The 11,450-nt window shown below is 34.8% G+C and overlaps 2 protein-coding genes across 2 annotated transcripts; one reads left to right on the forward strand and one right to left on the reverse strand.

Annotated features, from left to right (window-relative positions):
- Positions 1-4,149: 4,149 nt before the first annotated feature.
- Positions 4,150-5,040, reverse strand: LOC111377927 (transcriptional regulator SUPERMAN-like). The gene has a single exon (XM_023001082.1). The coding sequence runs from the start codon at positions 4,956-4,958 to the stop codon at positions 4,218-4,220; it is 741 nt and encodes a 246-aa protein (XP_022856850.1). The 5' UTR covers positions 4,959-5,040; the 3' UTR covers positions 4,150-4,217.
- A 3,950-nt stretch (positions 5,041-8,990) lies between these two features.
- LOC111377926 lies at positions 8,991-10,123 on the forward strand. Its single transcript, XM_023001081.1, has 2 exons — positions 8,991-9,657; positions 9,798-10,123. Exons 1-2 carry the CDS (start codon positions 8,991-8,993, stop codon positions 10,121-10,123), a joined length of 993 nt encoding a protein of 330 aa, XP_022856849.1.
- Positions 10,124-11,450: the final 1,327 nt, after the last annotated feature.

Below are 11,450 nucleotides of genomic sequence, written 5' to 3' on the forward strand. Positions count from 1 at the left end.
AGTGGTGCTGCATACGTGTGCATTAAGGTGATGTGTCGCACGTTGCATTGTGTGTGACCATGTTGTACCGTGCTTAACAGTGCAGCATCGTACGCTACCATTGTAGTTGCCGTCGCCTGTTGCTAATTTTCGATCCACTTTAAACAAAAATTAATTTTCTTTTCAAAAATATATTTGAATATGAAAAATAATTTTCTAAACCACTGGATTCAATAAAAATATAAACAATCAGCTTTTGAGTTTTAAAAAATGCAAAAGAGTTTTTGACACGCACAAAGCATGCTCTGATACCATTGTTAGGAATTCACTTAATCATGTACAACAACAAAATAAAATTCAATTCAATTCCCCACCAAGGATCTACTTTGTATTTTAGATAGGAACTGTGATTAGAATTATACATGTTGTTGAATTCTGCAAACTCTTTTTATTTATCTTGAACATGAACAAATACGATCTGCAATTCATAGTTGTCCAATTGTCCGACCTCCAATAGAAATTCACACAAAGAGCAAAAATGTGAGTATTAGGGTTTCTTTTTGCTTGTGCTAACAAGATAATGAATTAACTGTTGTCTTATTTCTCAAAACCTAAGAGCTTCTTAACCAGAATCTAAGTGGGCTTGGCCCATCACTTGCATGGTCCATTAACTAATTAATCTATCATTAATTTGGCCCATTAACACAATTAGTTAATTGTCTGATGTTTGTCAAATATTTAATTAGTATATTTCGTTTTTCGGCTTCTCCTTTTGCGTATGACCCATTAGGTTCTGATCACGATATCTAACTACGCGAATTGTTATTCTGATATAATCAAAATCGATAAATTAAAATACCTCCTTTTAATTTATCATTAATTCACATACCTCATCTTAGATCGACATCTAGCAATCTATCAGTACAATACATGTAATGAAAAACGTTGCGTGGTATGACAAAATCAAATATATTCGTTTACTATAAAACTATAATTCATCTGTCAATATGATTTGATCAATTATAAGATATGAAAGTCTGTCAATCTTGATTATCGATCATATCTTTTATCCCACTATTAAGTCAATGTAAGTCAAAAACTCTTTTTGACTTATGAGTACTCATTGCAAAAAAATAATCAACCAGTTATTTTGTCACAATGATTATTTCCATAAAAAAATTTGCAAGAGAAATAATTGTTGCAAAAATTATTTTAAAAGTATAACTTTTGTTACCAATTCTATTTTGCAATAGCACATGCTTGTAGTGATATATCTTTAATAACAAGTCATGTTTGTCGAGAAATATGATTTACAATGCTTTTAATATTTTGCATAAAATATTTTTTAGATATTCAACATTTGTATTGCAATACAACAAAGTTTAGTTTTTACCGAGTGCATTATATGCCGTAAATAATACTTTACGGCGTACAACAACATGCCGTATAAAGCAATACTGTAAAAAGTGATCTTTTTTTACGGCGTGCATAGTGTGCCGTAAACGGACGATGTGAAAAGCATCACACTTTTTATGGCGTGTAGTTGTACGTCGTATAGAGCGTTATATTCATGGCATCACAGGATGCCCAAATGCGCCGTAAATGAGCATTCACCTTTTACGGCATGTAGTTGTACGTCGTATAAAGTGTTAAATTCATGGCATCATGACATGCCTAAACACGCCGTAAATGACCGTTCACCTTTTACGGTGTGCAGTTGTACACCATATAAAGTGTTATTCTCATGGCATCACAGCATGCCCATACACGCCATAATAAGCATTCAATTTTTTTAAAAATCATTTATTTATTTTAATACCAGCAAACCTGTAATATTAACAAAATAAAATTACTCCATATATAATCAAGTTTTCTATTGTTTCAATAAAAAGAAATATTGACTACGGTTCAATAAAATTCATCTAAACAATTCTCAAAAAAATTTGACTACTATTGTATGCGCCAATCGCCATTCAACTAATAAGCCCGTGGATATTGAGGTTCCGTCATATAACAAAAAATTATTAAACCTATCAAAGTTCACTTCTTTAACCAACAATTTAGCTACCCCACAAAATATGGATCCCCTACACACCACGAAAAGAATAAGGATATAATTAATAAGCATCCAAATCAAAAATATATTAAACAACCCAATCTTCAATAGAGACCGAACATAAAGGTAAATGGAATTAAAATAGAAAAGAAGTTAAGCATACATTCTTGTGATTACAACGAATCCACTTCGATGTACCTACTTGGCCATGCAATTGTACTTCCTAATGTATCTTCCTGAATAAAAAGCTCACGCGTGGGACGATATAAGCTAACATTATCGATCACTTCATTAACCCAAACTCTACAACATTCATTACCAAGGGGACATGATGCACTAGATCATTTGGATTTGTTGATGCGATTTCACCTTTTGCAACAATATCAGCTTTCCCAATTAATGTTTGTAATTAAATTTATTTTTACAACATAGAAAGTGTATTTTTGGTGTTTGCTATATCCGATGCTATGTTGGAAAAAAATTAAATACAATAATCATTAACTACTGCAAAGAAAAGTTAAGACAATAAGCAAATAATATTGCAAAGTGTAATAAAAGCAGCGGATGAAGAATGTCGCAAAAACTTTAAAATGTGCATTTGAGACCTTGTGAAACGCGCATTGCACATTGCCATATCCTTATACACTACTACAATATTAGAGCCTACAACATATGGGTGAAAGTTGTGAAAAACATGTGCCAATGTTTTTTGTCTGTTGTAATATATAGTTTTTCTTGTAGGAATTTTTCTTCCATCTATAGAATTTTTAGTAATAAATATCCTTTGTCGCAAAAAGAAGACCCTATTGTATCAAAAAAACTTTGTTGTAAGAAATAAAAGCTTGCCACCATAAGTTTACCACCAAAAAATTTTTGGTACCTTGCTTCCCTCTCTCTTTTTCTTTTTTTTTTTTTTTTTTTTTTTTTTTTTTTGGAACAATCTTTACTATTTGTCGCTCCATCTAACATTTCACGAAAACTTTTTATGTTGCCCTATATTTTTGGTAGTTATTTTTTTCATATCAAAATATGCGACAAACTTTAAAAACATGTTGTGCTAAATCATTTATTGCGACAACTTTTCATATATCGCAAAATTTCTTGTTGCAAAATCATATTTTTGTTGTAGTGACACTTTGACCAAAGATTTAGTTATCAACTTAATTGAATGAAATGTAGATCATAATCTCTTACTATCTAAGAGTGACGAATCATTTATTGATCATTCACAACGTTCATATGATTTTTAACACGCATACTTGAATGATGCCATATTGGCAACTTTTGGCAGAGCAACATCCAACATCACCAAAGTATGACTATTCCATATAAGGTACTATGATGACCTTAAGTTGAAAGACCAATTTCCTTACTGGACACTAGAGATTAATCATTGATATTCAGATAGTTATTCATGTAGAATCTCTCCAGCGAGTCTCCAATATTTTGTTCTATAACATTTACGTGTTCATTTAAGTGTCAAACCACACTTTAGATTATGAGATTAACTACTTACTTCACAAGTAAAAAATGCTGCATGTAATAGTATATCCATAATAATGATATCCATATCTCATTATTATTTACGATCATGAATAGTTTAAGGTTAAGTCATATGTAATTTGTATCACACAATCATAACTCATTGTTATTAATAAGTTATTAAGATTCAAATCTACGGACTCTAATATTTAATTTATTAGAATATTAATTGAATAACAGATATGTCATGAATAAAATGCATCAATTATATGTCACAAATATTTATATTCAAAATTAATCGAATTTGGCCTAGCACTTAAATCTCTATGCTAGTTATGGACAGCGGAACCCATAACAGATATGTATGTGTGTATATACGCGCCCACAAAATAATACCCACCAAAATTTATGTCCGGACATTTGCTTAGAAATCAATTGCAGAAAATGACGTTGCACTGCAAGCTTTATTACTCTTGCCTTTCAACCCTAGTAACTTTCTTGGGCGTCCCTTCTCATCCTTTTCACAGTTATAAGTCACACAAAAGGAATCAACAAAACAGAAATAAGAAACAAAAGTTATTAATCTTAATCTCCACACAATTAGTGAAGAAAATGAAAGCACCAGAAAGTAGTAATTAAGGGCAACCTGTAATACAAACAGAAATAAGAAATTAAGTACTTTAATCTTTCTTTTTGACTGTTATGGAGTCGGTGATCGGCATCCTAGACGCAGTTCTAAATCAAGCTCTTCAATGGCTGAATCTTTGTCGCTCTGGTTAATCTGGTTACCTTGGTTTGTATTGTCATTGCTAATGGAGGCTGAAGGTTCTGTTTTGTTCGAGTACTCGTGACAAAGTAGCGATGAATTCATGCTATGCACTGCCCGGCTGGACATATCAATAGGTAGAGGATAATTAGGGGAGACTGAAACGAGATCAGGTGAATTTTGTGTAAATACACCATTAGGGTTAGTCAATGAATAGAAAAGGCAAAGTCCATTCGGTAAGAATTCTTGAGTTGGAACTAGAGAATTAGGAGATTTAGGAAAAGTATATGCAGAAGGAGGAGGAATTAGAAGTGGTTGTTGGTGAAGCCTAGCACGATCCTGTCGATGAACATTCATGTGACCACCTAGGGCTTGCGCGGATCGGAATTCCCTTCTACAAAAGTTGCAAGTGTATGAGCGCGGAGGCCAGGTGCATCCCATTTGGTTCCCAGAAGTGATGTCCTCCTCGAAGGCTCGCACTTCCCATGAATCGTCTTCATTTTCAACAGTCACCCGAACGGGCTGCGCCATTTTGTTATTACTGTTGTCGTTGTTCCACATCCCAAAACTCGCACTATTATGAGACTGAAGCTGATTCAAGGATAGAAACCCAAAACTCGTACTATTATCAGACTGAAGCTGATTCAAGGATAGAAACTGAAGCTCGGCAGCCATTATACTAGTAGTAACATTTAAGATAATAAGTTGATAAGAGATAATGTTGAACAAAGAAAGGTGAATAGAGAGGTTAAATAGAGAATGGGTGTCATCGGCTGATTGCAATGAAGACAAAAACCCTGGCACCGGATTTATCAACAAAAGTTTTACAAGTATGCACTTGGATTTTAGTACTGGAGATAGAGAGATTAACAATATAATAAGTACCCCACCCCACCCCTCTTGATTATATGGTAATGACTATGAAAAGTTACAGTCTGTTACATTGGCTTCAACGTCCATCCATGTCAATATCTTCTTATCTCTTTCTTGATCTAAGTAATATTATAAAGAGAGAAAGAATGAAGATTAGAGCTTGACAAAACTGTAACTAGGATAGAAATGAAGTTGATTACTAAGAAAAATACTATTTTTATATTGTCACCATGTACTGCCTCGATGTTAAAGTAGTACAGCATTTAGTTTAGTCGTTCACGGAAAAACACAGCACCTGTGTGCGGGATATATTATATATTTTTTCTAACTGTTCAATCACACAATGATACGTGTTAAAAAAAATTTGACTCTTTTGTACATTTAGCATGATTCTAGTCTTAGTGCGTGAATCAGCATTCCTACACTTATTGTTTAATTTGTTTTAATGACAGGTCCGATGAATGACGGAGTCCTATCTAAAGTTATATTTCTTCACTTTAATTGGTGTTCTCTGACAGCGATTAATTAGGATGATATCTACTACGAGTGACAAATTATTTTTTTTATTTTTTTATTTTGCTTAATAAACCTTAATTGTCTTCATTCAGTCAAGATAGCAAGACAGCCGTAAAGAATATCCTCGTTAAACTCTTCGGAGTCAATTTGATCCTTCCAAAAACGATGTATGTTGGACAAATTGTTGTCAAATTATCTCCTGGGCGATGATGTAAATCCGGATATAATTATCAGTCAATTTTGACAATATAACTTACCAATGGATCAACACTAAAATTAGAATGACCAGATCCGAGAAGTTAATTGGACCGTTTGAAACAATCAATTAAGTTGTGTTGCTCATGGGCCAATTATCCACCTACTTGGATGGCTAGTAATACTAGAGGTCCATTCTATAAACCATATAATTCCTATTGGGCCCATGATCCATTAACTAAACCTAATGGACTTACCTTGTTGGGCATTGGACTACTGATAAGAGTGCAAAATATCAAAATTTTCCCTCTTAATTATTACATTTGTGTTACTATTTGATACCAAAATGTACTCATTACACTTATGCTTTGATTCAGGTAGCATCTTGGTAGAAAAGTTGAAATTTAGAAGAAAAAAACGAAAAATAACCAAAATGGAAGAAAGTGAAAGTTCAAGGACCAAGTTTCAAATAATTCATAATGAGACGAGCGATGGAATGATGATTCAAGAAATCTAGGAGTCGACTGGGTGTAATTTAAAGTCAAAAGAAGTGAAATATGACCAAAATATCTTCACAAATCAACTCTTAATTGAAAGTTAAGCATCCGTTTTTAGCCTTATATTGGGACCTATTTTTGACATGGAAAACAATCGGTCTAGAATATGATGTCTGAATCAAAGTTGTATCCCTTTCAGTTATCTTTCCAATGCAACTTGAATCACCTCAATCAGACATCGGAGATAAAGCTATGGTCAAAATACTAAAAACTATCCGGCGGAGGAAATGGTGACAACCATGCGGTCGCATGGTTATAAAGCCATGCTGTCGCATGGCCGCCTTTCGAGAACTTTTGGGGCCATTTTGGTTGAACCATGTGGTCGCATGGATTATAACCATGCAGCCGCATGGGTATTTTTCGAGGGCGAAATCTCATATTCCTATTTTGATGTGGACATTTATGGAAACTTGTTTGACACACTTTTTAAGCCCTAATCTCGACCCAGAATACCATTCTTCTTCCTGTCCACATCAATTTTCTCTCACCTTAGGTGAAGAAACTCCATGAAAGGCTAGAAATCTTTGGTGAAGCAAGGGATAAACTCATCGGATTTGATGATTTCATATCTTTCATTCATGTAATTTAGTGCTTTATTGTCAGATAATTCTAATTTAGACTTTCTTTTCATGATTTTATTTATAGAGTTGGTTTAACCTTTACAAGATTTCTCATAGATTTAATCATGTTTCATCTATTGAGGAATTAAACTAAGTGTTGAATTTCAACTTCATACAATGTTGTTGGTGGATTATTTACTGCTTTATGCTTTATGTATAGGGTCGATTCTTAATCTTAGTCCAATAAACAAGTGTGGAATTATAGTATAGAAAGTCTAGAATATAAAATTACAATTGAAACTTAATTTATCCTTATTGTTAAATCCTCTGACTAGAGAGTTGGGATGAGAACTTCTAGCTGAGTAAAATGCATGAATGATTGATGTGATTGATCCAATCTGAAAGAGTGAATTCCAGCGCTTCACTATTTCACATATTGATGTTTAAACCTCATTTCAATTTGGTAAACTAGGTTTTCACGATCACAACGAAAACCCTAGCTTTTGATCCTTTGAACTATTTCCCCATCTCCTTGTGGATAAGACATCCCAAGGTTATACTACAACTATCGCATTATTCTTTGGGCGTAATCAAATTTTGACGTCGTTGCCGAGGAGACGGTACAAATACTTGAAGGATTCTCGAGCAAAAGGGTGAATTCGTTCATATTTTATCTTTGTAGTTTATTGTTTATTTTTAGTTATATTTTGTTATTTATCACATTTTTGTATTTTTGTGCTTTATGAACATGTATCGAGACGAGCGAGGTCGATTCATTACAAGACCTCAACTAGAGTTTGAATCACTTTCGATCCTTCTTTTCGATACTGAATCTGTTGGCACACACATTATATCACATAACACCATGACTGATAGTGAACATGAAGAGGCACCAACTAGGACTTTGCACGATTATCTCCGTCCCACACGCACATCACCGTCATGCATCATATTTCCATCTAATATGCCACATATGGACCTTGAACTGAGAATGATCCAACTTCTTCCCACCTTTCACGGTCTTGAAAATGAAAACTCATACGTGCATATTAGGGAATTTGAAGAGGTTGTTGTGACTTTTCACAATCAACGTGGTACAATGGATGCAGCAAGGCTTAAATTTTTCCCATTCTCTCTTAAAGAAATAGCAAAAAGCTAGCTATATTCATTAAGACCACGCTCAATTGGGACTTGGGCTGAAATGACTCAAGCATTCTTTGGCAAGTACTTTCCCCACCACAAAACAACTGCATTGAAAAAGCAAATATCTTCTTTTACTTAAAAGAAGAGTGAAACTTTATATCAAGCATGGGAAAGGTACAAAGAATTGTTAGCCCTCTGCCCCCACCATGGTTTTGAAAGTTGGCGCATTGTGAGTTATTTCTATGAGGGATTATTACCTAGGGAGCGTCAATTAGTTGAAATGATGTGTAATGAGAAATTTTTGCAAAAAGATCCGGACGAGACTATAGACTAGCTAGATGACTTAGTTGAAAAAGCCCATACCTAGACTAGACCTAGTGCTACTGAGAGTACTAATAGGTCACGACCCACTGGAAATCAAATCTCACTGGTATTTATCATCTTAGGGAGGAGAATGACCTTAGAGCCAAGGTAGATTCCCTCTCTAAAGAACTCAAAATCTTACGTGCTAGGGACTCAAAGCCTACATAGAATGCAACCCATGTTGAATCTTTAGGACCATATTTGTTTGTGGTGGAACTGATCATCCAGCTCAAGAGTGCGCTACCTACGCTGAGATGAGAGGAGTTAATGAGGAACACTGCAATGCCTTAGGCACATACCAAAAGCCTTATTCTCCCTTTTTTGAAACATACAATCCGAGATGGCGGAATCACCCTAATCTCAACTGGAAATCTGAAGGCCAGCTAAACAAAACTCACACCGTACCTCCATATCAGTCCACGTCCTCTAGAAACTCTTTAGAAGACACTCTACATGTATTTATAGAGGAATAGAGTAAGACTAACCAAAAGTTTGAGACTATGATCACCCAAATTGTTGAAGAAAACAAGGAAATAAAATATCATATGTCCAAACTAACTAATGTCTTAGCTGTAGGAGAGCATGAAAAATTCCCAGCACAAGCTCAACCGAACCCTAGGGGGCAACACATGACACAAACTTCAGGATCAGGAGAGACCAACTTGAAGGAAGTGAATGCTATAACCACTAGATCTGGAAAGGTCATAGAACCAATCCCCAAACTTAGGAAAAGTGAGAAGGATCCCAGTAGCATAGAAGAGAGCACCCCTAGTGAAGAGACGGTGAAAAACTCATATAGAGTGCCCTTTCCTCAAGCCCTCAAGTCGACCTCTAAATCTTCTAGTCAATACAATGAAATCCTAGAGCATCTCAAGCAAGTAAAAGTCAATCTACATCTCTTGCACGTGATTTTCCAGGTCCCCACATATGCTAAAGTCTTTAAGGACTTGTGTACTGTAAAACGGAAGCACCATGTCAAGAAAATTGTCTTCTTTACTGAACATGTGAGTGTCGTAGTTGAACAAAAAATCCTGCCAAATTATAAGGACCCTGGTTGTCCTACTGTTTCTTGTATCATAGGGAACCATAAGATTGCACAAGCTCTCCTCGACTTAGGGGCTAGTGTCAACATCATGTCTTATGCTATATATTCGGCATTAGGTCGAGGTGAGATCAAACCTACTACAATGGTCTTACAATTGGCTAATCGGTCCACAATATATCTAGAGGGGTAGTTGAGGATATGCTAGTATAGATTGACAAATTTTGTTAGCCTGTGAGTTTTTTGGTTTTGGATGTGAAAGTAGATGTGAATGTTAACTCCAAGATTCCCATTATTCTTGGTAGACCTTTTTTTGCTACAACTAACGCTCTTATCAATTGTAGGAATGGTTTGATAAAGCTATCTTTTGGGAACATGACCTTAGATGTCAACATCTTTCACATCATAAAACAGCCTGAGGAAGATGATGATTGTCATCAAACATACAGGATTGATACACTCGTTGAAGAGGAAGCACATGCGCTTATTGACCCCAACCCTTTAAATTCTTTCTTTTTAAATTCTGAAATTCCCGCAAGGGATGATATTGGGGAATATGTTGATATTGATGCTGCTTTTAATGATTTATAGGATTATGGGATACCACCGGTGACTACTTCCAATGAGTTTGGTGCAATGCGCCAAAGGTTGACAATGCCTTGGCTGGATACAAGCTAAAGAAGGTAATATTGGGTCGAGCCAATGACAATAAACAAAGGCGATGCTTGGGATGCAACCCAAGGAGAGTTTGCTCCCTTCTCTTTCTTTTTATTTTAATTTATGCATTCTCTCTAGGTTTAGTCCATATATTATTTATTGCATTCATTTTATTTTCATTTTCTGCGTCACCCTTTCCATTGAAAACTTTCAAACTTCTTATACTTCAGCTAATGTGATTCACTTCGGCACTCAGGTGACATCTTTCCTTACCTTTATTTAGCAGACATGTTTTTGCATTGAGGAAAATGCAATGTTTAGCTGGGGGGAGAGTTTAACTTAAATTTTGTTGTGAGTTGCATGATTTACATGGAAATTCGATCTAATTTTTTTTTTTTTTTTGGTCCCTAATTCACTACATGTTCTTGACTGAATATGCCACTAGGAATTAAAGTTGTTTATGAAAGTTTGGATGTTGAGACATTTGTTGAATCTTTTTGCGCATACAAGCCTTGTGGTAAGATAGTGGTTTTAACACATGTAGCTAGAGTAATTTCTTGCTGAAGTTTTCTTGTGAGAATTAGTGAGGATCGAGAGTCACCATAAACTAAAAAAAGCAATAAGCATTCATTGGTTTTGTGAATTGGAAACTCTTTTGAGAACATATGATTTGTGGTAAGATGGTTGATTACTTGAAAAATGATGAAGGTCAATTAAGGATTAACATATAAGCCTTTCACGCCTTCTTTTTCAATAATTACAACCCTTAGAAGCCATGTTGAGCCATACACACATATATAGTCTTTTCTTCAGACACCCATATTATACATACTCCTCTATATTGGAAAGTAGCCTATACATGTATTTTTCCACATTTTTACTTCCAAGTGTGTAGCAGGTATTAAATGTTTATTTATGAAGAATAGAAGCAAGAGAATGGCAAGAGTTAGTATGTGTACAAGCAAGGCAGATCAAAAAAAAGAAAAAAAGGGGAAAAGAAGAAAATATTGATTGATTTTGAGAATTGAAATATGGAAGAATGCATTCATTAAAAAGTGTGAACTATTGAAATGTGTGATAATATACTTAGCTATGCACTTGGAAGTGTCTAGATCTTTATATCCCTTTTTTCATATAATCCAACCTACGCCGCATTACAAACCTTTTACATTGACTGTTTTGATCCTAAGTATGATTGTGGTAAGAAAGTGATGAATTCTCATTTGACAGTATGTCTATCATAAGATCAATGTTCGCTTGT

The sequence above is a fragment of the Olea europaea genome, unplaced genomic scaffold, assembly GCF_002742605.1.
Source record: "Olea europaea var. sylvestris unplaced genomic scaffold, O_europaea_v1 scaffold1747, whole genome shotgun sequence".
Lineage (NCBI taxonomy): Eukaryota > Viridiplantae > Streptophyta > Magnoliopsida > Lamiales > Oleaceae > Olea > Olea europaea.